We start from the raw sequence: 27,476 nt of genomic DNA, 5'->3' as shown, positions 1-27,476 counted from the left end.
TTTCCTCTCCTGAGTTCCACAGTGGAGGAATGACTTAGGTAACACTTGAATGGGTAGAGCAGGGCTACTGTAGAACACTCTGGCTATCCTGGGTCTGATACCTTGCTGGTTTTGCTCCTATGACATTACTAACTGCCTATTTCTTACTCATTTCTTCTGGTTTTAAATCCATTAAATTACTTCATTTCTTGCCTGTAGATTACATGTATGACCACTTCTCATTTTGTGTTCCCCTCTGGCTATAATCTTGCAGTTAGGTTTTGGGTACTTTTCTGTAAAGCTGTGGGAGACTGCTTTGAGCAAGGGGAATCACAGCAGGAGCTGATGTAAGGAATGTTCCTAGGGAATGCCCAGTTTCTGCTTGAATATTACTCCAAATTGCTGTGGCTCTGGTTCCCAGCCAGGCCCACTGGAGGGAGGGGTCTGTGGTTCTTTCCTAGTTTGCTGTTCCCCATCTTCTCCAGCACATGTTGAGCTCCTTCCACAAAGTGAAGGTTCAGGCTCAAATTGGTGCTTAAAAGGTGACTTAGTGTGGCATTGGAACTGAATAAAAATAGTCATAAAAATAGCCATGAACTGCTGAAAGTGCACATACCAAGTGGTTTTTGTGCAGCAAGAGATGGTGATGGACAGAATCTGCCAACAAGCCACCTTTAGGTGCCTCAGTTTGAACATGTTGGTTGAGGAGGGAGTCAATATACACTATATCTAAACCTTCTACATCCCTTGGAACAGCAGCTCCTACAGTAAAGCCCCCTGATATTCCCCTGTTCGGTGGGTTCTCGTTCTTCAACCCACTCCTTTTGTTTTTAAAACCTGTATTAATTCAGCCATTCTGGTCATGATAAGAACTGGAGAAGCCCAGTTTCATATTTTTCTTCAATCAGTTTTGCCATTTTTAGTCATACACATCTTTGTACATGCAATGTCTTTTTGTTCCACCCATTTTCTTGGAAGTGCTGTTGAGCATGGAGACACAAAATTTTTATCTGTCTACTTAAACCTCTGTCAGAGGAGATGCAACACTATGAAGTCTTCATCTTTAAATACCTGGTCTCCAGTCAGATATCCATCTCTCACCTAAGTTTCTGCATTTAGTGTTGCACTCTTTCCCTTTTGGGGTTGTCATATTGCTCCATCAGGGATGTGCATATAGGCAGCTCAGATACAACTGTGTTGTGAAACAAGTAGCAGGTTTGATGTCATTTGAAATGTATAAACAGACCTGAAAAGCATGATAAGGAACTTTTACACAGTGTTTTCAACCATGTCTTTGTGCTTAAGAGTGACAAAATCACCAGAAGAGGAGACTCATGAAGTTCTGTTCTCCAGGCCTCTGCTCAGGATTCTCTGAACTGAGAACTGAGTTAGCTCTGGGTCTGGGGAGGTGTTTTTTTAAAAACAAAATCAAGAAGATGAATTCCTGCTTAAATGGGTTCCTTTCCTTTGAGAAACCTGAGAGATTACAGGGTTAATAAAACAGAAAAAGTCTAAATGCTAAGTTTTCCTTCACCTATTCTTTGGTTATCTGGTATTTAATAGATGATTAGTTAAAAAAAAAAAAAACCCCAACTGTCATTTTGCAAGTGTTATTAATTTATTCTTAACTCCTTGCTGGAGACCAGAATTAAAAGGATGTAGCAATATCTGTGGGAGGACAAATGGAATTATGATAATGTAAACAAATAAGAATTGATAGATTTTTATCAGAGGGCTTTTGATACTGAAGTGAAAATTTTTTTATGTAACTGTGTATAATTTACATATTCTGAGCAATTAAGAGGACTTTTCTTGAACACGTTATGAACAGTGTATTAATTGAAGTAAGTGTGAAGTTACAGTTGAGAGATTTTGATATAATTAAAGATGACTCCTGGAGACTGAGGAACTATGTGGTACAGATAGAAACGAGGAGAGAGATGATTGAGAATACAACATTTAATATTTATCTATACACACACATATATATATTTATATAGGTATAGAGTAAATGTCAGAGGTACCTATTAAAAACATGCAAATTATTATGTTCTACAGACTGTGCCAAAATACTTTAATAAAAATCGTTGTTTGATTTGATTCAAATACTAGAGGGAAATTCTCTCTGTCTGAAGAGTTTTCCATTTCTTCTTGAAGCACTTTGGAGCTCTACAATTACTGCTCTAATAGAGCTTAATTAAATAAGAGCATATTCTTTGTGTTATCATTTTTAGTAGAAAAGGTAAATCAGAAAGTGTTGAGCAGAAACAAATAATGTGACACACTTAATTTTTCAGAACAGAGAACTATTTCAAGCATGTCCATATAATCTCTGTGTAGCCATATTGTTTTCTAAGAATTCTTAACTTGGTTTTTTCCCTCTGCATCCAGGTGTTTGTGACCAGAGTTTTGGGATACATGTAGCAGAGTTGGCAGCTTTCCCAAAACATGTGATAGAAAGTGCAAGAGAGAAAGCATTGGAGCTGGAGGAGTTTCAAAACATTGGCAAGTCCAAGGAATCTGAAGGAGAACCACCAGCCAAGAAATTATACAGAGAAAGAGAGGTTTGCTGTCAGAAATATTTTTTTAAAATTTGAGTTGCTGAAGCAAAATCATTTAAGGATTCAGATTCCCCCAAAGCCTGAGGATAATTACCCTGTAATGTATTTTTCCATTACAAAATGGCTTCGCTATGATGTTCGTTAGGAGTTGAAGAGATGTTCAGGGGTAGTGAGTTTGATTTAGATTAATTTCAAGTTAATGTAGGCAAGAATTTTATCTAAAAACGTGGATTTAAGATACAGCTTTTGTTACCATTCTGTTGAATATTCTTGGCTCTGCAGTTGGGTCACACCTGGTTTTGCTCCCCCTTGTGTGAGTGTTCATTGGTGCCATGGTGTTCTTGGAGCCCAGTGTGATCAGATCTGTTCACACCAGAGGAAAACTGGATACCCAGCCTTCTCCTTTGTGCCCTTCCATGTCCCATGAGAATTGTTACATCTCAGAAGCTGATCATACCAAATTACACACCAATCAGTACCTGGAATGGCTGATTGACACCTGATTTACAGTGTCACAAAACAAAGTTTCTTTAGAGAAGCTTTGCTAGCAGGCAGTGTAGAGGAAAACAAAGGCTCCAGGAAGCTTTCACAGAATATCTTGTGTTGTCTTGTTCCTGGATTAAGAGTCCTGATGGTGGCATCTGTGGCAGCTTCCTGGGAAATCCAGTGCTGCTGCTTTGTGGCTTGCATTGGTTTTTGTCCAGCCTAGCTAGGTCGTCCTTGCTGCATGCACACAAACCTGCAAAACCACAGAGCTTTGTTCTGTGTCCCAGCAGCCAGCCTGAAACCCCACAGCCTTGTACCACCCTGATCTCCTTCTGGCAGCCTCAGGACTGCCCCAGTGTATGGAAGCCTTGAAGTGTTAGTCTACATCCAAAACACTTCCTACATTTAAAAAGCCTTTGCTCTAGACAGAGGCTGTTACCTGTTACTTTATTTTCAGTTTCAGAGGTCAATTGCATTTGTTGTTCATCTAAAGCATCAGATCCACTTACTGAGCCAGGAACAATCTCTGGTTTGTTCTGCTTTTTACTTCCAGAAGCCTTCCCCTCCAGCTACTTCAGATGCTCCACTATTACCTTTCCTGTGTCAGGCATTGTGGTGAAGGAATTTTTAGATTAATTGGACCTGGCTGCATGGTCCTAAGTTGGTGTAAATTAAATTGACATAGCAAACACTTGTGACAAATACAGGATCATGTTTTATTCTTGAGTGTTTCAGTAATAGAAAATATACCATAAGCCCTCTAGGCAATAGAATGGCAGAGCTTTAGATGTCTCACCCAGAAAATTTGTCTGCTTTGGTTAACATCGTGTGTAGAGGGAAAAGGGTGCTATTACTTTTTGGAAACTTCTGCACTGAAAACTACTGCATCAATCTTAAATGATAAGAGGAAAACTAAGTGAACTTTTCAGTAGAATTCTACGATGCAGAGGAGTGGACAAACTTCTGCATTCTGGACCGGTTGTTCCCAATACAGGGATTTTGAATACTGTTCATTGCAATGTTTGTTCTTGCTATTTAAGTCAGATTGTTTAGAAGTTCCACTTTGCCTGTTTGTGTAAAAGCATATGCATAAAGCTTAATTATCATCTGTTCTCCTTGGTGACGGCCACTCTGCAGTTGCTTGGTTACAATTTGTCCTTTCCTCTTGCATATTGAAGCATTGCTTTTGACTGACAGTCCCTTCCAAAAGTAACTAGTTTGGGTAATATGACCATTCTGGTTCTTTTACTGCTGGCTGTGCTCACCTCACGTTGCTGCACACTGGAATTAGGTGTGGAACACTTACAGGAGATTGCAATGTTAAATACTGTATTTATGCTGATCAACTGGTGCTTTTTGCTCATGCATGGAAGAACTTCTGGTACCAGTGTAAGTGGTTTGTTCTGGTGTTCAGAACTTGATAGCAAGGACAAAAATAGCCATGATTTTTGCCTGCACTTAGTTTCTGCTGATGAACAATACTTTGTATCCATAGGGAATTTGGAAAATTCCTGCTTGCAATCTAAACACCTTTTCTGTTTTCTTTTCCTTCTCTCCATTTCAGGAAGGTGAAAAGATAATTCAGGATTTTCTTTGTCAAGTGAAAGCATTGCCCTTGACAGATATGTCAGAAGAAGACATCAAAGTCAAGTTGAAGCAGCTGAGAAATGATGTGCTGGCAAAGAACAACAGTTTTGTGAATGAAATAATTTCTCGAACGAAAGTTACATCATGAAATGTGCAAGAACAGGATACAGCTCCTGAAGCATGTTTCGTATTGAAAGAACTATAATTTTCTTGTCTTGTAGCTTTTATACTTTATGATACTTGTGCTCATTTATGTAGGCATTTTTTCTTGGATTGTAATTATTTTCTAAAAAATTCTGAGCACGTTACGTGCCAGATTCCTGCTTCAGTTGGGATCATTTTGTCCTTTTAGAAGTTTGCAATAAAATGGTTTTTCATATTGAGAGTTATTGACTGCGCAAACAGAATGTGTAATGCTTTACCAGAAGTGTGCTAGAAAGTCCGACAGTTGGGGTGTCAAACAGTTGCCAGAGCCTTGGAAAGAAGCAGTAGGTACCCAAAATCTTTGTCCTAGGCCATGATTCTTTTTTGTGTGATGCAATTATATTAATTAATTCACTGAAGATTTACCAATGCTGTGTTAGTGCTCCATTAGAAAAAGATCCAGCTAAGTGTGTCCAGGTAGCCAAGAGGGACAGTGGCATCCTGGCCTGTGTCAGCAAGAGTGTGGCCAGCAGGACCAGGGCAGGGATTGTCCCCCTGTACTGGGCACTGGTGAGGCCACACCTCCAGTGCTGTGTCCAGTTCTGTGTCTCTCACTACAGGAAAGGCATTGAGGGGCTGGAGAGGCTCCAGAGAAGGGCAGTGGAGCTGGAGAAGGGTCTGGAGCACAAGTCTAATGAGGAGCAGCTGGGGGGCTCAGCCTGGACCTAAGGAGGCTCAAGGGAGACCTTATCCCTCTCTACAAGTCCCTGGAAGGAGGGTGTAGCCAGGTGGGGATTGGTCTCTTCTGCCAGATAACAGTGATAGGACAAGAAGAAAAAGCCTCAAATTGCACCAGAGGAGTTTTAGGTTGGGTATTAGGAAAAACTTATTCCCCAAAATGGTTGTCAAACCATGGAACAGGACACCTGGAGAAGTGTTGGAATCACCACCCTGGAGGCAGTGGCAATACACATGGATGTGGCACTCAGGGACACGGCTCAGTGGTGGCCTTGGCAGTGCTGGGTTAATGGTTGGATTCCACAATCTTTGGTCTTTTCCAACCAGATGAGATGTCTCTGTGGTTTGTCAGGAATTCTTTGTGTGTGTACCTGCACAGGTCTTGGGAGGGGTGAGGTGGGTGGGTGGGATTTTTTTTTGTTTGCTATGTGAATGGTAGTGTTGAGTCAAATACACTGCAGGCCTGCTCTTCCTGCCTGAGTTGTGGTTTTGTAATGGAAGCAGAGGTTGGGGTGAAGTTACATTTCAACTGGAATGTCTGAGCTGATCATGATTAGTGAAGGCTGTCTACAAAGTAAGAATACATTGATTTTTATCTGATGTGCTCCTCTCATTGAGGCAGTTTGAAAGCGTGCTGGTACAAGTTTATTTTCTCCTTGAAATTTAGCATTTTAAATTGTAACTGAAGAATGCTACCTATATTTAAAACTGTCAGCATTGAAAGACTAATGGGAAAAGTTGTTTGTCGCAGGAGAGGATAGAAATAAAATCATGCTGAAGATGTTAGGCAAACTCTTGCTGTGTTCAGAGATTGCATCAGTGGGTGTGTGCTGGGGACAGCAGTGCTGCTGTTAAACTGCTGTAGTGCTGTGTCAGGGATTAATGTGTTGCAGTGGTGTCCATTTAAACCTTTAAATAGTCATAAAAGAGGTGGGATGTTCAGTTTGCTCCTGGATAATGCCTGTACTTAGACCAGGACTGGGACATATTAGATCTGCTTTACAGAAGCACTGAAGGCTTGTTTGAGAGGTTGGAGTGCTGCATAACACCTTTCTGGCCATTAAATTGAAATGCATTTTGCTTACAAAGACAAAAACAGATTTGCACTTAGCGGCACAGTTAATGCATGGTCTGGAAAAGCATCAGAATGAAAAAAATCTGTTGTATAAAGTAACAATGTATGTTTTTGCAATTTTGATTGTTTCAACCACCAAAGTATCCAAAAATGTTGGCTCAAACTGCTTTAGGTTATTGATAGAAACGTTCCTGTGAGACTGGAGTGGCTGGTACTGACAGCCTCTACCTGTGCATGCTGAGATCCCTGTGGTCTGAGCAGAAATTCCCTTTGCTCAGTGTCGTGTCCATGTAACCAAGAGAACCAAGGCATAAAACCAGCAGAGGTCGTCTCTCCCAGGAATTTCTCTGTTGCCCCTCTGACCCTGTGTGCACTTTGTCTGCTTAGCCAAGGAGTTCCTCACTGAGCTGCCACCAGCAAGAGGAGCCACTTCTCTGCTTCCCTTTGTGTTCTTTGTGTCCCCTCTTCCCTTTCTGGGTGCAGTGCCTCAGTTCTGTGTGTCTGCAGCGTGCTGAGGACAGGCTGCTTGTATGTTTGTATTGCAGTTGGAGGCTGATAGAGGTGTTCCTGTGTGGCCACATTTGCCTGTCTGAGGGTGAAAGGTGCTCATGTGTTACTCAGGAGTGATGGGCCAGCTCAGGACAGCACCTTCTGTGTGCTTCAGAAAGGGTCTCGTGTATCTGCAGCAAAGAAGATTCAGTTTTTCTCCTGCCCTTCAACGCTCAAGAAAGAAAGGTGCAAGTTAACAAGATTTTAAAGCTAATCTTTTGAACTGTTTTTTCTCTTCTACACTACACTTCCTCCTCCCTCTGCTGCTGGATATAGGCAGGAGGAGATCAGGCAGGGTTAAGTCTCCATATGCCAGTGCTGCTGGCAAACTGGGTTACAGGTAGTGTGATTTCATCTGAGCAGGCTGGGTGGCTATTTTTGCTGGTCCCAATTTAGCTTTTTGTTCAGAAATGTACCTATGGGGCAGGAGCAGTTCCACAACCTGTCTGCTTATTGCAGAGCTGTGCCAGGGATGCAAAGATTATCAAATTCCAAAGGAAACTAACGAGGCTGTTGAGAAGCAGTGAGCCCATGCAGTGCTAGCCTTCAATAAAGATGCAAGGTTCTCTTTTCTCCTTCACCTGAGAAAGCTGGGCACTCAGTGCTGCAGGCAAGTGGTCTTTTTAATCTCTCCTCTTACTGTTCATCTAGAAGGCTCTTTATGAAGAAAACTGCATTAGATGGGGTAAAACAAAAGAGGGGACATGGGCAAACACTGAAGGAATTAATTTTCCTTTGGTGATTTCACTGCCCTTTAAGGGATCAGGAGCACCTGGTAGCCAGCCTGATGAGAAGGTGTTGGGTTTACCTCTAGGGTTGTGGTCAAAGGCTCCAGTTCAGGTTGGATGACTCCAGGGAATGCTGCCTGCCACATCTGGACTCGTCTCTGCACATTCCAGCTTGCAGCTGTGCCTGTTCATCTCAAATAATAATGCAGTCACCAAGTGGCTCTGGGTCCCCTCTGCTGGAGCTGAGGTGGTTCTGGAATCAGAAATGGCAGAACAGGGCTGAGGTGAGTCCTTGCCCACTGGCACTGTCCTGAGGAGAGTTCCAGAGCTTTGGATCCCTGCTGGTGACAATGACCCTGCCGGTGGCCTGACTTTGCAGAGCAATGCAACTTTGCATCAGCTCTCAGGGCATGCAGCTGTTCTGGGCTGACAACCACCCTGTCAGGACTGGGAGTACTCAAGGTCTGACTTTTCCAGATCCAGGGAAGCCTTGGGGGAGAGCTCATTGCTGAGCTCTGGGATTGTGTGAGCAGTTCTATCTGGTTTGGTGTGAGATTACGATGCTGGTTTAAACTGATTTTCATGGCATTAATTTAATGAGTTTTTGAACACCCAGCCACTACACAATTTCTCTGGCTATGAAGCAGTGAGACAGTTGGTCTTGCTATTCTGCACTGGGGCAGATTTATTTGAAAAATCAGGGGAGAGCATTTGCTGCTGTGCATCTGAAGAAGTGTGAGGTCATGCATTGAATTCTTTGCCTCTTGCTGACCTGGGAAGAAGGAGAAGAAGCAGCCTCAGGAGCCTGAAGCCTTAAAATACAAGGGGAGAGTTGCTGTCATCTTCCTGAGATGGCTGCAACCCTTGCAGGTATAACTTGGCTCTTGATGCTATTTGCTGAAAAAGCCTTGTTAGCAGTTGTCTCTCAGCTATTCCTGTTCCTCTCCCAGCCTTGCAGCCTTTCCCAGCCTTTTCCCTGTTCCTGCCAAGCTGCTGCACTGTTCCTGTACACAGGGGAGCGCCATCCAGTGCTTCTTTTATGTATGTGTGTCTCTCTCAGCTGCCAGCAGAGATTTTTATTTGCATGGGGTGGGACAGGGGTAGATGCATCCCTGCACCTGCTGCTTTGCCAGTGAAATTGAGGGGGACCAACCTCTGCTGTTGAAGATGGAAGTGACAATTTCTGATCCCTTTCAGTGGCAGCTGGGACTTGCCCTCCTGACTCGGTGTCCCCTGTCCCCTGACCCAGCCTGTAGCTGAGGGAAGCAGTTGTGCAAAGCAGATGACAGGTTGTGTTTGCTCCTCCAGCTGCAGCAAGCAGTGCTTTCCTAGAGGTGAGAAAATGTGTTTGCTCTCTTGCCTTTGTGGGAAAAAGGTGCCTTGGCACCTGCTTTGAGCTGCTTGGCTTCTGTGGCAGTTTCCTTAAGGGTGTGATGGTTCTGCCTTTGTGGGGATGGTTGGAAAACTGGAAACAGCAGTGCTGAACAAGGAGAGCTGAGGGAAAAGCTGTGAATAAATAAATAAATAGCCTGTACTTATGAGAACATTTCCCCTGGTGATCCACCCCGTCCTGCTGCAAGCTGCACAGGCATGGCTTATCAGGGTGAGGCACAGGGGGTGGCTTCAATATGCTCACTCCTTCTCCAAGAATTGGGCAGCTGTTCCCCTGTGAGTTGCTGTGGACTCTGGCAATGGGCCCATGGCCCTGGCAAAGAGCAGACCTGCACAGGGAGGGCTGCTGCACATCACTCTGGCAGTCTGGTCCCATCTCCAACCCGCTGCTGGGCCCTGCTGTGGGGGAGGCACAAGCTGGGCAGCACTCTGTGTCTGTGCCTGCCTGAAGATGCTGCTTTATATCCTGAGGAACATGAATTTTTTTCATACTGAGCTTTTGAAATATCTTCTGTTCTGCCCTTTTCTTTTGTGCACAAAACTTCAGAAAAGCATCCACTGCTGTGGTCTGCAGAGCAGAGACTGTCAGTCTGTGATGGTGTTCACAGGGGTGTTAGGATTGGGGAAGAGACGAAGACCTGACTCCATGTTTCAGAAGGCTTGATTTCTTATTTTATGATATATATTACAGTAAAACTATACTAAAAGAATAGAAGAAAAGGTTTCATCAGAAGGCTAGCTAAGAATAGAATAGCAAAGAATGATAACAAAGGTTTGTGGCTTGGCTCTCTGTCCAAGCCAGCTGGGCTGTGATTGGCCATTAATTACAAACATCCAACATGGGACAATCACAGATCCACCTGTTGCATTCCACAGCAGCAGATAATTATTGCTTACATTTTGTTCCTGAGGCCTCTCAGCTTCTCATGAGGAAAAATCCTAAGGAAAGGATTTTTCATAAAAGTTGTCTGTGACATCAGTCTTTTCAGCATGCCTGCTGGTTCCCTTGTGTGGCTGTTCCCAGATACCTCTGACAGCAGACAGTCCAAGCTTTCAAACCTCTCTGCACCCACCTGACCCCATCCAGAGCTGCCTGGGCTCCCCCTGTGCAGGTGCAGCCAGAGTGGCACTGCAGGGAGACAGAGCCAGCAAACTGTGCCACGTTTGCTGCACGTGCTGCACCTCCTCCCCAGGGCCTCTGGTTCAACAAAAAATGCTCTACAAAGGATCAGAAATGTAGCTGATTGATCAGAATGTGGTCCCAAGCCCTGCAAGGAATGACAGCATGTGTTACCATGGTGCAAGCCTGCGTTTTGGGTGACTGGGGAAATGCTGCTCAGAAGCCGTTCCCTCCTGCTGGGTATTTGTAGTAATTCTTCCTTGTGCCTTTCTGCTGGAGGTTGCTGCTGACCTGAGTGTCCCTTTCTTGGTTTTCAGGGTCTCAGCATAATGGCAGGTAGTTTCCTTATGCTTTCATGTGCTAATGGAGAAGGTAAAAATAAAAAACCAAGCTTCATATCACTGTGCACCATCCAAATTACCAGCAAGATGATTCTGATGCTCATTTTAGTGCAGATGCTCTGGCTGCAGTCTTTTTCTGCCATGACCTGGGAGGGCAGTGTGGGAGTTTTGGTTTCTGTACCTACTGACTCCTTTCACCTTGGGCAGTAATAGATGACACACTCAAGCTCACACTCCCTTTCTGCTTGCAGGAAGTCATCTTTCATATCTTCATTCTGCTGTGGCATTTATCATTCCCTTCAGGGACACTGGGATGCACTGTAGCAATTCACTCCCACCCTGGTGGCAGTCAATGACATTAACAGGTTAAAAAAAAAAAGGAGCCTGCTTACTTTGTGCCTGCTCTATAAAAGGATGTGCATGATAGTGCCCGAGGCTGGTGATGCAGGGGCAGGAAATCAGGGGGTGCACAGAGCTCTGTGAGATGTTCCCTCTCTGTGTGGGAACATCCCCAGTGAAACTCAAGGGTTTAAAAGCTGCGCTTCTCCATGCTGGCACAGAAACCTGAGATGAGAAGAGTGACTGCACCAGCTGGGAGCATCTCAGTGCAGAATCCATGGTGTGGTCTCCTCTGGTCCAGGTTGGGGGCTCCCTGGCTGCTGCAGGAGCCCTGGCCCCCAGCACAGGCTGGGCCTTTCTCCAGAAGTGTTCTGGAAGGTGCTATTTCAGTATTCATTTGGCCACTGCTGTCCTGCTCTGGTTATTGCCTTTAACTTAAAGCCATCTGAGACCAAAACCACTTGTTTGAGCTGCCCCAGAAGATGAGCAGCACTTGCTAAGCAGGCAGTGGGCCACCAGCACTGTGAAACACTTGCGTGGCTGGGTGGCTTGCTTAAAATATTTGGGGTTCTGAGGGGGAAGCTCCAGTGAGACTCCAGCTTGGACCTGCCCTTGCAGTGCGGTGACACAGCCCTGGAGCAGAGCTGACCTGGCTCTAGCAGACCTGACTCATATTCCAATTTCCCCTACAGTAGCCTCCTTAAGGCTTCTTCTCTATTTTCTTTTTTAAAGACTCCTTCTCTATTTTCTTTTTCTTTTTTTTTTTTTTTTTGGACTCTGGGAAGGAAGGAAATCAATTTCTGACAGGGAAACCTTGCAGGAGCCCTCTTTCTGTGTCGCTGTGGCTGGATATCAGGCATCATGTAGTATGATACAGCAGTGGTTATGAGAAAGCTGCAGTGCTGTTTATCTTTCTGCTACAGGATGAGCTCTGTAATCTCTGCTGTAAGAGATGTGCTCATTCAGGGGGAATCAGAGGAGCTGCATGAAGTAAATGCTTTTTTTACCCTGAGATTAGACTGGCTGTTGATTTGGCCCATGAATCCATGCTAATGCTGTTGTGCTCTCAGTGGTTCTCAATGGTTTAATTTCTCTCTGGAGTGTAGTTTGTAGATAAAAGTGTAATTTTCTTACTGGAAAACTTGGAAAGCTGATGAGTATCTTGCCCATTAGTATTGCAAAGTTTGGTTTTACTGTTTTTTTTTTCAAGAATGAGAACTGATCTCCATCAGTGACTAGATGCTTATTTATCCTGTGCACATGAGAGGAAATCAAACCATCCAAGGCTTTGCTGCACCTCCCACACATCCTGAGGCATGCACTTAGGATTTTTTTTCCCTGTTACCCTTATCAAAGGATATCATGCAAGGCATCAGGTTGCTTGGAGGTGTTTAATGTGAGCAAGGAGTTTTTTGGGGGGAGTATGGTAACCAGTGCAGTGTGATGGTGTTCACAGGGGGCCCAGGATGAGGGAAGAGACAAGAATGTTGACTCCATGCTTCAGAAGGCTGGTTTATTATTTCATGATATATATTATATTAAAACTGTACTAAAAGAATAGAAGAAAGGATTTCATCAGAAGGCTAGCTAAGAATAGAAAAAGAAAATGATAACAAAGGCTTGTGAGTGGCCGAGACAGTCCAGACAGCTGGGCTGTGATTGGCCATTAATTAGAAACAACCACATGAGACCAATCACAGATCCACCTGTTGCATTCCACAGCAGCAGATAATCAATGTTTACATTTTGTTCCTGAGGTCTCTCAGCTTCTCAGGAGAAAAAATCCTAAGGAACGGATTTTTCAGAAAATATTATGGCTACAGCGCAGTAATCCGACATTTGCAGATAATGCCTGAAAATTTGCTCTTTGGCCCTTCCAGGAGGACACAGGAGCATGGGAGGGATGCCTGGTGTGAAATCCTGAGCTGCTGTGCCTGCTTTGGGCCAGTCCCTTTATGAGGCCTGCCCAAGTGGGATCTTGATCCAAATGGGAAAATTTAGTCTAGAAAATAGATTGCAATGCATCTGGTGTGTAGAGAGCAAGCAGCCAATACTGCATTTCACAGGGAGCTCAAAGAAACCTCCAAAGCATCAGTCAGGAGGGTTTTGGAAAACCCTCCCCTGGCTGTAGTGGCCAAGTGCCTTGTGCACCTTTAGGATGGTGTTGGATACCTTTGGTTGCTGAGGGAGGGAAGCTCTGCTCTGCCTCTCCTGCAGTTTACTCTGTCCCCAGACACAGTCCTGCTTTGCACTGCAGCCAGCACAGTGCAAATGCTCCGTGAAATTCCCCTGCTTTTGGTGCTGTGGAATTGGACAGGCAAACGGGGAGGAGAGGAGAAGCACAGCCATGAGGAGCAGCTGCTTAAACTGAAGTGGTACAAAGGGAGAACCACAGGCTGCTGGATTTTGCTGTTGTGTGAGTCAGTGACAAAATTTGCACCAGTTTGAATAGAGCAGGCCGAGGTCACTGTGAGTCTGTGTGTGATGTTTCACTTCTCCCTTCTTTGGGTAGTGAAACCAAGCCCTGAGCCCTTTGAAACTGAATGGGCTGCTGAACCTGAAGGCTGAAGTGTGGCAGAGGCTGTAATTTTTGGGTGCCCTTCACATGCTGCTCTAAAAAAGCCACACAAACAAACAAATCAACAAAAGCTGTTTGCACACAGAAAGTAGTCCTAGTTCTTCTTTAAAAAAAAATGTTTACACTAGCAAAGTCTTTCAATTCCAGCTGAGGAGGAAAGTGGCTGCTGAGATTGATGCTCCTGAATGTGTACAGGCAGAACAGAAAGCTTGATGCCGTCAGGTTGTCTTGTGCCTGCTGAAAATTCACCTTTCTAGAAATGCTTTTTTCCCACTGATCTGCACCCTCTGTCAGGCCATGTAAAAAACATCCATGAGAGCTGTGGTGAGTAGGATGTGACTCTCTGTGTCAGAGTGTGAGCTGTGGAGAAACCATGGCTGGGCTCTGCTTGTAGCAGTTTCAGAGAGACCAGCTAGAAACCAGCCTAACAGAAATAAGTTCTCAGCTTCAATGCACCCTGAAAGTCAGCAGATTCTGTCTTAAAATGCACTGAGTGCCCAAAAATGGCTGCTGGAAAAACTATATAGAAAGATGTTGGTCTTTATCCAGTTCAGAGTGGAAAAGCACATGGACAGGCATCCTCATGGATGCCCTGAAAGGAGACAAGCTCTTTGCTTCCCCCCTGAAGCTGGACCCTAAATAAAACACCACTTTTGTGTCACCCTCACCTCCCCACTCAGCCCCTCTCTGGGGAGAGCAGCATTTATTCTAACCCTTATTTTTAGCGGCTTGCAACTCTGCAGCCTGTCCAGATGGAAATATGAACCTGTCTGTTGATAATATATTGGGATTTGAGTGACTGAATTTCTTCAGCAGCAGGGCAAGAAAATCCATGTGGGGACCTGCCACTTCTCTCTCCCTGGGGTGTCTCCACAGCCTGTGTCATTTAACCAGAGCAGAGAAACCTCTGCAGTTTGAACTGAACACCCCACCACTCCCAAGGCAAATATTGCCTACTCAGAGCTCTCCTCATGGTCTCAACATCTGCCTTGCAGGTGCTTTAATACTGCCCACAACAAATTTCCTGCCTGCACAAGAAAGCACTGAACCAAGCAGGAGCAAGCTCTCTGCAGGATGATGCTCCCAGAGCTGCCAGCATGGCGTATTAAACCCTTGTGGGGTACTAGAAAAATACTGGAGGGTATAGGACTGATGCTAATAACACCCAGCTGCTGTTTCTGGAGTTTTAAGAGATTTAAAAGTCTTTAAAAGATTTTAAAATACGGTTGGCAGTGCTGACTAGTGGCATCCTCTCCTGACTATATGGGGTGCTACTGGTGCTGACTTGAGCATATAAAAATCATCTCTTACCCTGAGAAACCCCCTCAGCCCTGGGCATCTGTGGGTACCAGCAGTGTCTTGGAATGATTTTCTTCATGGGGGCTGTCTCTCTTCTGGCAGGTGGTGCAGAGCCTCCATGTCAGCACCACATTTTCATCAGAAATGGGGGATGTGGGAATGGTGCCTCTGCTGAGCCAGAGGGCTGATGGGCAGAGAGGAAATGTGCCAGGTAAACAGGATGAGAGGAAATGGTTAGATGGGATATTAGGAAATGATTTGTCATGGAAAATGTTGTCAGCTATTGGAACAGGCTGCCCAGGGAAGTGGTGGAGTCCCCATCCCTGGAGGTATTTATAAGTGATGTAGATGTGGCACTCAGGGCCATGGTTTAGTGGTGACCTTGGCAGTGCTGGGTTAATGGCTGGACTCAGTGATCTTACAGGTCTTTCCCAACCTTAATGATTCTGGAATTGTCTGATTCTCTGAAAGACCCCCTGTGAGCAGCAGTGCCGCCCTGAACACCAGGCTCCTGCCAACCCACCAGCCCTCCTCCCCTTCTGTTGGGCAAAGACAATGTCTTTAAAACTCTTTAATACAATTATATTCTTAATTTTAAAAAATGGTTTTTGAATCTCCTCTGCTGGAATTATGTATTTATTTGCTTGAAGAGCATCCAGGAGCACTTCTTTGGGCACCAGTGCCAAACCATCTGCTTGCAGAGGGGATGGATGCTGCCGCGGGCTGACCAGGGAGCTGAGTGCCACAGTGTCTGCACAGCTGCCACGCCTGGGGCCCTGTGGCACTGCAGCTGATGCAGGTGCCCAAAAGCCACCTTGCCAGGGACACCTGGGCACTGTGGTGGCACCCATTCCCCTGCTCAGAGCTTGGATCCTGAGGTGTCCTGCAGGCCTGACCAAAGTGAGAGGCAGGAAGGTGAGAAATGGCTCAAACATCCCAGCTGATGTGCTGAGACCCCCATGGCATCCCCATCCCTCTCAGTTGTGCAGGGAATAGCCCTGGGAGAAGGGTCTGCTGAGATGGATGCTGGACAGCCCCCAAATGCAGCCCAAATTCCCCCAGAGCCACCCAGATCTCCCCACATTTGGCTTCAGGGCTCATGGCAGTGCACAGGGAGTTATCCCCACCTGCACTGGGTGCTGCCTCTGCCTGGGTTAAGTTGTATTTTCTGCTGTGGAGGTGCTCAGAGGGTGCATGAGCCCTCTCTGATGGTGTGTGCTGGCTGTGCCCATCTTCACCACCTCTGGGAAAGCAAGCAAGAGCCCCTGTGACATGAGGCAGGATTTTGCACTGGTGATGTTTCCATTTGCTTTGGAAAATAAAATTACATGCTCTAGCAAGAAAGGGCTGTGATATTTCTGGGGACTTTCCAGCAGAGCCTGTCTGTGGCTCCAGGTTTCTCTGTAGTCTCTGCTCTTTGTAGGTGAAACCAGTCAAAAAGAGTGAATAATCCCTCACGATTGTTTTCACGTGCACTTTTGATGTAATTTTTTTACAGCATTGCAGTGTAGATCCAAATGCACTTAGGTTGGGACGTGATACCATAAAAAAGCTCGTTGGCTTTTCAGTGCCTAGGTACAAAGCAAAAATGAAGGAATTTTTAGGATAGCTTTAAAAATTGCTGAGAGATGCAGCTGTCTTTTCACAAGCAGTTTCAAAACCTAGACTATGCTTTTTTTAGACTGCTTTGATAAATGGGTGTTTTGTTACAATCCCACTGAGCTGAGCTGCTTTCCAATTCCTGCTTCCTAATTCTGATACCTGCACGACGGGAGGAATTGTCCCCATCAGCTTTTTATGTGGCAACATCTGCTTCCAGCTCTTTCAATTACTTTTAATAATAATAATAATAATAATAATAATAATAATAATAATAATAATAATAATAATAATAATAATAATAATAATAATAATAATAATACTCTCAGTGGCCTGGTGTCCACTTTTACCAGCTTGGTGTTCACAAGGGATTTGGTCTGGTGAAAAATTCAGAAACTGCTGAATGCTCTGAGTTTCTGTTGGAGCCAAGGTGCTCAAGATTTTTAGTCAGGACTCTGATCATCTTCAGGAGAAAAATGTGCTGCCTACAACATTGGTCTGGGGCTCAAGGATTTGCTGTTAATTCCTGCACAGGTCTCCTGTGTTGTGGCGGACAAGCCCTTGACTCTCTGGTATTTTTCTGTGTATAGACTCACAGAATCATTCAGGTTGGAGAAGACTCACGAGACCATCAAATAATGTATATGAAATGAGGGTGCCAAAAATGTCTCATTCAGAGGCTTGTGGAGAAGCCTACAGCTGGTCACGAGATGCTTGGAAATCACCAGCGACAGAAGGGAGCCAAGATGGAGTGCCTGATTCATCCACAGGCTTCTCACTATTGACAATGCTCTGAGGGGCTAGAAAAAAGGTAATGCACTTCAGATGGAAACAATGACTAAAAAATTATCCTTGATGGTTCATTTTTTTTCTCTAAAGGGCTGTGGATACAGCCTGTAACTGCCTATAACCATTTTTAATATGAGATAGTTTCTGCTTTAATGATCTTGCAAATCTCAAGGATATGCTAACATTTACCATCAACTATTAGATCTACAAAGGAATATTTCACTCCCTCAGTACTAGCACAGATGATGCTCATGAGAGGTTGCTTAATTATACCTACACTTTCAAAGATAAGCGATAAAAATAAATATTGGTACAAGTCACCATGATTATATGGGTATGAATAATCTTGTCCATATTGGCTTTTTCCTTTCCCATTGCTGATGGTTTTCACCTGATTTGCAGAGATTTCAGGGATGAGTGTTTCTCTCCCTGCATAATTCAGATGAATTGGTTTGATTTTGCATAGCAAATGCAGTTGATGTAATGAGACATGGGCTGCTGCAGCCCCTGGCGTGCACAGGGCTCTGGCCAGGAGTGCAGGAGAGGAATTCTGACCCTGTCTGACCAGGCAGGACTCAGCTGGGGAAAGCCTGAAGCACATGGATAAAGCAAAGTTACCCCTACATCTTACCCCAGAGGAGTCCTTCTGGTTTGGTCCCTCTATTTATTTCATCACTTATCTTTCCATGTTTAAGCTGCAGTAGTGCATCAGGCTGAATAGCTTTTCTTCCCTGGACATCACAGGTTAGCAGAAATCCTTTATTTGAAAGACCCTCTCAAATTCCCACATTTCCTACTAAAAGAGCAGAGGCTTGGAGTCACTTGTCCCATATAATTTCCCCAGGAAGGGGTAGGGGTGGCCACTGGTGCACAGCTGAGCGAGGATGGAGGATTTATCTCTTTTGGGAGACAGAGGAACAGCACTGAACTCATCTGTCAAGTATCCACATGCCTCTAATGCACAGGCCTGCCCTTGGTGTAATGTGTGGCAGGAGAGCAAACTCTGAAAGCAGAGAGGTGCATGAGATGGCCACTCTTCACAGCAAACCCAGGCACCTCAGTTATGGCTGCACTGGATCCTCCCCACCAAGTGTTTTGTTGTTCCTTCCTCTGGTTCACCAGGAGCATGAGAAGGTCAGAAAAGTTTCCTTGGCCAAGGAGCCATACATGCAGGATTTTGCCAGCTGATTGACATTTAGGTGGTGATGGACAAATGGACATAAAACTTTGCCCAACAGGCATCCACCTGCAGCTGTTGGGGTGAGGGAAGGGGGCCCCTTCTTCTCATTCTGCCAATAGTCCCAAAGGGAAAGTGTCCCCAGTTGTTTGGCACTGCTCCAGGGCTGGGTCACTCAGGACCATCTCTCTTGGTGTCAACACGATGTGTGTGAAAGGCAATCAGAAGTTTTCATGCAGAAGACCCGAGACACTCAAACATCAATAAATTCCAAAATGAAGGGTTTGATCATAGCATTATAAACTTCCCACATGAACCATTCTGAATGACTGGAGGGTGACAATCTAAATATAAATGAAATTTCTTTTTTAAAACTGACTTCAGGCACATATATACAGCTTTGGTTGACTTTCAAGAGGAGTCTGTGGGAACATCTGACAGCAAAATTAAGTTATATGTTTCTTGTGGGAGTTTAGTTTCCTCCAAAAACAGCAAACGCCTTGATTCCCTGCACTCAGATTTTTAAACCTGCAATCCTAGCAGGATATGAACTGTTTTTAATTACCCTCAGTGACAGAATTTTGTCCTTTGAAGGAATCATTTGGGGCAAGGCATGAAGGAGGGAAGGGGAACAAGGACATTTAGTGCAGATGTGAGGGTGTGATTCATTTTTAGGGCTGGTGTGGTGATCAGCTCAGCCATGGGGATTTTGGCACTGATTTCAGCAGGTCACAGGGTCACACACAGCTCTTGCATTAGTTTGGGAGAATAAAGCAGTGGGAAGGGAACAGAGGACTTGGAAGCAGGCAGAGGAACAAATGGGGTAAGATTCCAATTAAAGTGGATGAAAGCAAAGAGAAAAAGGGTGGGCATGGTGAGGGCTTTAACGACTTGTACAGCACATTCCAAGGGTATTCCAGGTGAAATCGTTTTTGGAACACTCATTCAAATAGCGTCATTTCCACCAAAATAACTGGTTACATGACTAGGGTGAGGTGGATTTTAACCTTTATATAATCTTCCTGTATAAATGCAACAGTTGCACAAAATGCACTTTTTGGATACGCTGTAGGGAGAACTGACGGAATCAGTCAGGTTGCTGAAGACCCCTGAGATCCTCCAGCCCAACTTTTGACTGAACACCACCACGTCCACTTGGCCATGGCACTGAGTGTCATGTACAGCTGTTTCTTGAACACCTCCAGGGATGGTGGCTCCATCACCTCCCTGGACAGCCCATTCCAATGCCTGACAACCCCTTCCACGAAGAAATTCTTCCCGATGTCCAGCATGAACCTCCCTCGGCACAACTTGAGGCTGTGTCCTCTACTCCTGTTGTTGGTTGCCTGGGAGAAGAGCCCAACCCACACCTGGCCACAATCTCCTTTTAGGGAATTGTAGAGTGATAGGATCACCCTTGAGATTCCTCTTCTCCAGGCCAAACTCCCCCAGCTCCCCCAGTCACTCCTCATGGGATTTATCCTCTAGACCCTTCACCAGCTTCATCCTCAGGATTCACTCCAGCATTTTGAAGGTGTCAGTGTGCTTCTGTGTGTGTGTGACCAGGTGCCCACTGGAGATGGAAGGACAATGAAACCCAGTCCCAGGAAAAACCAGCAGCAAGCAATCATCTCACCCCGATGAAGTTCCCAGTTGGTGTCTGGAACCACTGAACACCCCAATACACGATAAACCCCCAAATCTCAGTGCACAGGGTCTAATGAATCACCTGTAATTGCCTCATCCCTTAAATACCAGCCCTGTGCAGGGCTCTTCTTGGGTTTCTGTGGTTGAGATGACTCCCGAGGTATTAGAAAGTCTTTTTCCCACCCCCGCGACTGAAGAAGTCGAGTTCTGCTTTTCAAGGTTGTTTATTTTCTCTTATCTATTACATTATCTATTACATTATCTATTGTCTTATCTTTCTTATATCTATTCTCTTATCTTTCTTTCTCTGACCTGCTGAGATCTGTCCAGCAGGTCAGGTTGGGGCACAACATCTGCCCTTGGGGTGGTGTTAACTTTTTATACTACAAATGACTTTATTTACAATAATTTTGTACTTTATTTACAATGATTTTCCAATACCTATCACCTATGTTAGACAGTCTGTCTCTATTCTAAACCAATCCAAAAGTGCCACCATCACAGCAGAAGATGGAGGACAAGAAGAAGGAGAAGGACAGGACATGCCCAGATTCCTCCTTCTTGCCTCTTGAACCCCCATTCTAAAGCCTCAAAATTCTACTTTTTCACTCTGTCACAAATTAACTATCATTCTACTCAAACTCTTGTAGCTGGTAAATCTTCACACAAAGTTGGTAATTGTTTCCATGGACTAAAATCGAAGGCACAGGTATCTTTGGCTCCATGCCAAGGTCTCTGAGCCCCTTGCCAGGGTCTGGAATCACCCAGGGCAGCCAGAGGAATGTCCTGGGTCCTGAAAGGCTCTGTCCCAGGGTGGCACAGCAGTGACATGCCAGCAGGCAGCCTGGACACCGAGCTGGGAGCTGGTATGAGCATGGGACAAAATCCCAGGGACACCTTTGGGAACTGGAAGCAGCCCCATCATCCTGGTAATGCAAATATAAATGTAGCCCTTATGTGAGGGATGGATTCTGCTGTAATAAATTGGATTAGGGCTATTTTTACATTCCTGCCTCTGGAGAGGGTTTTGGGGGCCTGGAGATTGATGCATGTCATGGGTGGGTGCTGGCAGCCCTGTGCCCACTCCTAGAGGGGTCACCAAGGGTCTGAGCAAACCAGCCCAGGCTCACCTGAGGGCAGCATGGATGAGCCTCCCACCAGCAGCAGAAACAAGGGCGATCATCTGCTCTGAAATCACCTCCATTGAACTTGCTGCCTTCTTCCACCTCCTGACATGCACCAAGACTGGATGCTTTCACAGAGGCCTTCTGCCCACACCAGGACAAGCCACTGGAGAGACCTCAGGAGCAGCTGTGGGAGCTGCTGGCGCTGCTCACCATGGTGAGTTTTCCCTTCCACTAATTTCCTTTGTAGCTTTCTTGAAGAGCAGAGCTCAGCGAATTATTTTTTTCCCATAAGGAAATGAGCTGAAGTAGCTGGTGACTCCTCAGGGATATATTTGCAAATCAGGAAGGCACTTGAACAGCAACATCAAAATATACTGATGTAAAAAGGGTAATTATTAAAACCAAAAGATTTCTGATTTTCTGTAATTATGAATATCTACCAGAATAGTAGGATTTTCCCACCACACTCTATGGTGGACAACTTCATGGCTGGAACTGTGAAGAATTTGAAACAGTCTGAAAATCTTAACTCCTTTGAAGCATGGGAGACCCTGAATAAATCCCAGGGGAATTGGACTCCCAGCATCCAAGCAATTCTGGGGACACCCAACATCAGTGAAATGAGTGCTAAACAGCCAAAAATTCCCTCTCCCCTTCACTGCTGGGTCCAGCATAAATTTTGGTGGCCACAACTCTTCCACCCTTACCCTTTCTGCTGGTAAAATAAGTTGTGTGTGCTTTGGTGGGCAGGGGCTGCCACAGCAGCCCTGGCAGGTTTTGTGTCTGCCTGGACACTGCAGCAGCAGGTGCCATCCACAGCCTGTGCCCAGCACCAGCTCTTGCTGGGGCTTGTTTTATTTAGCTGAGGAGATGGGGAGAGCAGTAGGGAGGGCTTTGTCTGGGTTTATAAACCAGGATGGTTTGCCCTCTGGGTCCATGTTACCTGGCAAGATTAGCAAGCCTCCACGTCTGGGGCAGTGACATTTCTCTGTCTGCAGTGTGATTGATCTTTTAAGTGCCTTTCCAGTCAATATCAGAATTCCCAAGATTTATCTTAATACCTTGGACAGATGGCTTCTATTGATTAGAATGGAAGTCATGGAGAGGGGATATATTGGGAGTTCCTTGTAACTGTTTACAGAGCAAACAGTTTCCATCTGCTCTCCATTTTATTGCAAAGCAAAGGATCACTCAGCTGCAGAATTTAACAGATGACCATGGGGTACATCAGCAGCACATCCCACCAGTTGTTATCCCTCCTGCCTCTGCTCAACCATACAATTTACCCAGCACCTGGGGACTTGGGGGGTCTCCACATATGGCTCTGAGGTTTCCATTTCCAAGGGGGTCTCTCACCCAGGAGGTTCATCTGCCTCACCTCCCACCCTCCATGCTCAGAAGAAAAGACAAGAGCACATCCCAGGCAATATTTTTTCTCCTGTTTATTTCAAAAGTCTTTGTAGGAGCTTAACTGCAACATTCCAAACGTCACCTGGGATTTGACATCCTCCCAGATGTAGAGAATTCATACTCTCATCATGTTTCACGGCATTAAAAACACACAGGAATGCTCCCTGGACACCACCAGTGGGTTCTTCCACTGTCTCCTTAACCACCAGCTCTACACATCCTCTGCCAATGCCTCTGCACCGCTCTGCAAAGCAGCTGCACCTCAGCTGTCTCTGCCTCCTGGATCCACAACCATGTTTCTGTGAATGAAGGGGTGCCAAGCCCAAAATACCCATTTTTGTTTGCAAACTGTACATAATGAACCAGCAGAAACGTGATCCGCCTTTGATTGGCTTGTTTATGGCTTTTAGTCCTCTTCATTCAAAGATCTTACAGTGGAAAAATCCTGAGCTGACATCAAAAGTGGGACTGATTCATTAAGAGTACTCATAATTATGGTATGAGCTGGAGACTAAGTTCCTGTCAACCCAGGATTAAAGCATTTTTAATACTGACACTTGTTTAAATAGATTTCAATCTTGAAATTTATTCCAGTTTAATGTTTTGCAAGGAAGTATTATCTGAAAGAGAGTAAAAAATCTATGTTTTCCAATCAACAATTTACAGGAACGTATGTTTCTTCATTTCACCTCTTGGCTTGGTAAACACAATCAAAATTGTGATGGAAAAATACATGCATCTCCTTTTGACTTCTAGCAGGCATTTAAGTAATTACATCTATTTAATTAGGTTATTTACTACCTGCAATTCAACCAAGTTACTCCAGATTCAAGACACAGGAACACTTGCTTCTTAGACCCTCCCATCTCTTTTGGTTTATTTAGGTAATCTTTGTGTGGTGCAACTCTTTGGGAGTATGCTGGGTGATGTCAGGCACTGGGACCTGCTGCAGCTGTTTCTGGATGGCAAAATGTCCTTTTTTCTGACCAACACTCAGCTGAAATGTCTCTTGGTTGTTAAAAATGTCCCTGGCTAATACCCATATGCACAGTATGTGACAGTAAATTGCTTGTGTAACATTTGCTGCCATCCTCTGATTTCAGTAGCAGGGATGTGAAATGTCCCTAACAGTGTAGAAACAGACGCAGAAATTTGTTTCAAATGTGCCATTTTGGTGCTGAAGCTGCTTGTAGGGCAATTTCCAGCACCCCAACCAACCATCTGGTTCTCTCCTGACCCCAAACTTCTCCCACTGCCATGCAAACATCGAGCTGCTGCAAACAGAGGCAGCTCTGCTCACAGCTTTTGCATGTGAGATCCTTACCACCACATTCACGATTATTTTGCTTGTCTGAAATGCTGATAATGGGTGTTTGGGTTTTCTGTTTGGGTTCTTTTCCTCCTTGTTTTCAAAAAACCATGATCAATTGAAGGTCAGCTGCCAAATGGACTGAACAATCAGTGCAGGAAAATTGAAAATCATAACATCTTGTGTGTAGGCTGTGAATAATGGGCAACACCCTTTTGATCATGAAAATAGAAAATGATCTCTGTTTTCCACTGTTTTTAGCCCATTAAGAAGGCAGGGATAAGAGCACATTGCTGATGATTTGCACCACTCTCCTGGCAGTACAATCCCTGGCTGCAGACCAAGGGCTGGCAGTGGGATGGATCCCACCCTGGCAAGGGCTTGGCTGGAGGAGGCAGCTGTGCTTTGCCATGACCTTCAGCTGCTCTCCAAAAACCACAGACACCCCAAAGCAGGGACATTTTGTGCATTTTCTGCTGGGGGCTGGACCAGTATTCATGGTCCACAGGCATGCTTAAATTTGGGGATGGAGGCAAGCCCACCCCTGAGCACTGTGCAGACCAAGGCATGTCCTCAGATACATTTTGCTTTCTAACAGATAAAGAAAATATAAGCCTTGCATGCCCTGGTGCAGGCAGAAACCAAGGCTTTTGCCCAGAAGATGCAGGTGCATTGAGCATTGGAAAAGAATGATAATTTTGTGACACATGCCTGAGCTTTGGGGTCCAATTGTATATTTTAGCACCTTACTTTCTGTTCAGAACACTACTTACTTTTGTTGATTCACTGTACTGGTAAGACAATTTTTCTTGCTTTCACTGATAAAGATCTCTTAGCAAATATAGCCAGACTCAGTAATTGATTCATCTTTTAATATTTATATATGCTGTCATCATATGGAAAGTCAAAACAAATCTCTCTATCCATTTTATGAGGAGAGAAGCATCACAGTAGGATTGCTGCTTTGCCACTGCAGAGACTCTGAAAAGACCAAACTGGAGTGTCCCAAACACTCCAGTTTCAGGAACAACCAAGGGTTCCAAGGTGGCCAGAACCAGGAACAGCCTAGCACAGGCTACAGCACTTCGCTGTGCTTCTCAAAAGAGGCTCAATGCTACATCCATTATCTTTTTTACTTTTTTAGTACTGGAAAACACCTCCTGTAGCTCAGCAAAGGGAACTGTCTGGATCCACCCAGCCAAGCTGCTTTAACCACCCCAGTGCCACCTCCCAGCCACCAAACCAACCTCCAAAATAACACTGTTGTGTGTCAAGAGCCCATCCATCACCCTTGGCCCTGTAGCTGTGTGGCCTTTTGGATAAAAGTGGTTAGCAGCCAGTCAAGCCCTGTGATTTATGTTTCTTTGCTTGAATTGGAATTACATTAGCATGCCCTTGGTTTGCAATGGCCAAATAGATACAAACATTCAGGTTTTGAAGATTTAGACATGCAATTCTGTTCACAGCAATCAGGCAGGTTCCATTTCAATCCCTCTAAAAGCTCTATTCACAGGAGCAAATGTTCAGCATAGGGCTTTTTCCAGATGGGACTTACATACTTCTGACTTTGAGAATTTGAAACAAATTAGAGAGAATGGGCAAATGAAATAGGCAAGTGCTTTTACATGAAACTGAATCATTAGCATCCTTCACAGAATTCATGTCAAGCAATTCTGTTGGTAGAACAAATATCCAGTTTGCTAATGCCAACCATGACGTAATTTACAATCAGATTCTAGATTTTACAAAACAATTTAAAAAAGAAAAACATTCAGAAAAGTGACTCATTTTGGTGAGTCTGGGAATATTTGCTGGTGTTCATATTTCAGCTATTTGCAATCAATGCAAAAAGGAAAGTCATACCAACCAGAAAACAGCACAGAACTGGTTGTCCTTCTAGAATTCAATGCAGAAATGAGCAAATACCAAAGCCAGGGGAATTAGCTCCAGAAGTAAAATTTTGAGGTTTGTAGTAGGAGATAGCAAAGCCAGCTCAGCTAAAGATATCTACCAAGCTGTGCCCTTTCAAACAGAAACAAAATAAGCAGGAATACTTTTCAACAGGTTATCTCGAAACTCAAGTAATTTAAATTGGCTGGAAATTTGGAACGAATATTTTTGCTGAGAGTATCCAACAAAGTAGAATTCTAGTGGACTAAAAATGGGATTGTATATGTAGAATTATAGCATTTTTATTTTTGTAAATAAACAATGTTTACACACACAAAAAAAACCCCCCACAAACAATCCCCAAACCATGTTTAGATGTTGTGCTTTCAGATACTGAGGTTTTACAGTAAAACTGGAACTAAATTCTTGCACTGCCTGTGCAGCCCATGGATGATACTACAAGCAAAAATTTCCTGGATATAATTTTCCTTGCATGGAATAGGAAATTATACCCATTGAGAAAACCTGGTGTTTGACTTGCACATTGTCAGAAATAGCAGTAATTTTTTCATGTTGTTTATGTATTATTATAAAAGCATTAATCTTGCATTGACTCACTGGCTTTAAAAAGTACTCTTACAGTCTGCAAAGTACAAAAGGAATATGGAGACTTCTTTGTATTCCTTAGGTTTGAAAAAGCATCACCTGGTGAAGGTCTGATCCTGAAAACCCTTGGGATGTTGAGGATAAGATGCTGGGATGTTACACACTTTCAAACTCAGCTACATCCTCATGCCAAGTCTGGGCTTGGGAGCTGGCTGGGACACACCTGGGTGTGACATGATCCTGGGACTAGGAGGGCTTGGAGGCATGGGAATCTGCACCTCTGATACACCCAAAACACTGATTGCCACTGCGAGGGACCAGCACGGCTGCTTTCCCAGTAAAAGCTGGGCAACTGACTTGTGTGGCCCCTTTTCCCACAGGAAAAGGCATTTCTCACAAAAGACCTCTCTCCACGTTCCAGATGAGGTGGCTGAGCCCACGATGCCCCAGGAGCCCCTTGGGGGGTGGCAGTGTCACAGCGTTGTGTGACGAGCAATAAACGCACGAGCGAATGCAAAGCAACTCTTTGGATTTCTGCTGCATTTGCTGGAGAACACCTCTAAGCTCCTCCCTTTGCCCATGCTTTTCACTCCTGCTATATTTTTTACCCCTCATGCTAAATCACCAGACTTTTTTGGGTAATCTGCAATAAACTGTATCTCTATTTACTCCCTCTTTTTTTTTCCAGGGAAGGATGAAAAATACATTTGAAGGTTGCATATCTGCAGCCCCACTTCAAAGCTGAACTACACCACTCTGGATCCTTAGAGTTGGAAGTTTGGATTTGATGTTAGACCACTTTTTGCCTATGCAAAATGTCGGGCAATTGCATTTTCTTTTTGAGGGTTTAAAGAGACAATTTAATTAAAGGATGGATGTTACCCATTTAGCAGACAAAGAGAGAAAGAAAAAAGGTATGTGTGTTTATTGGTAGCTGCATTCAGACTGTGGCCATGTAAACTAAAGTAGTTTCTTTTCCTCAGTGCCATTGCTACACAATGCATTT

General features: G+C 44.5%; 1 protein-coding gene across 1 annotated transcript in view; it reads left to right on the top strand.

Moving 5' to 3' along the window:
• MSH2 (mutS homolog 2) overlaps positions 1–4,996 on the top strand; it is a 46,694-nt gene extending 41,698 nt beyond the window's left edge. The window contains exons 15-16 of the mRNA XM_030945879.1: positions 2,371–2,543; positions 4,591–4,996. Coding sequence (XP_030801739.1) covers positions 2,371–2,543; positions 4,591–4,761 — 344 coding nt within the window. The 3' untranslated portion in view covers positions 4,762–4,996. The remainder of the gene's footprint in view (positions 1–2,370; positions 2,544–4,590) is intronic.
• Positions 4,997–27,476: the final 22,480 nt, after the last annotated feature.

The sequence above is a fragment of the Camarhynchus parvulus genome, chromosome 3, assembly GCF_901933205.1.
Source record: "Camarhynchus parvulus chromosome 3, STF_HiC, whole genome shotgun sequence".
NCBI classification, from domain to species: domain Eukaryota; kingdom Metazoa; phylum Chordata; class Aves; order Passeriformes; family Thraupidae; genus Camarhynchus; species Camarhynchus parvulus.
This window is presented reverse-complemented; position numbering and strand designations above follow the sequence as displayed.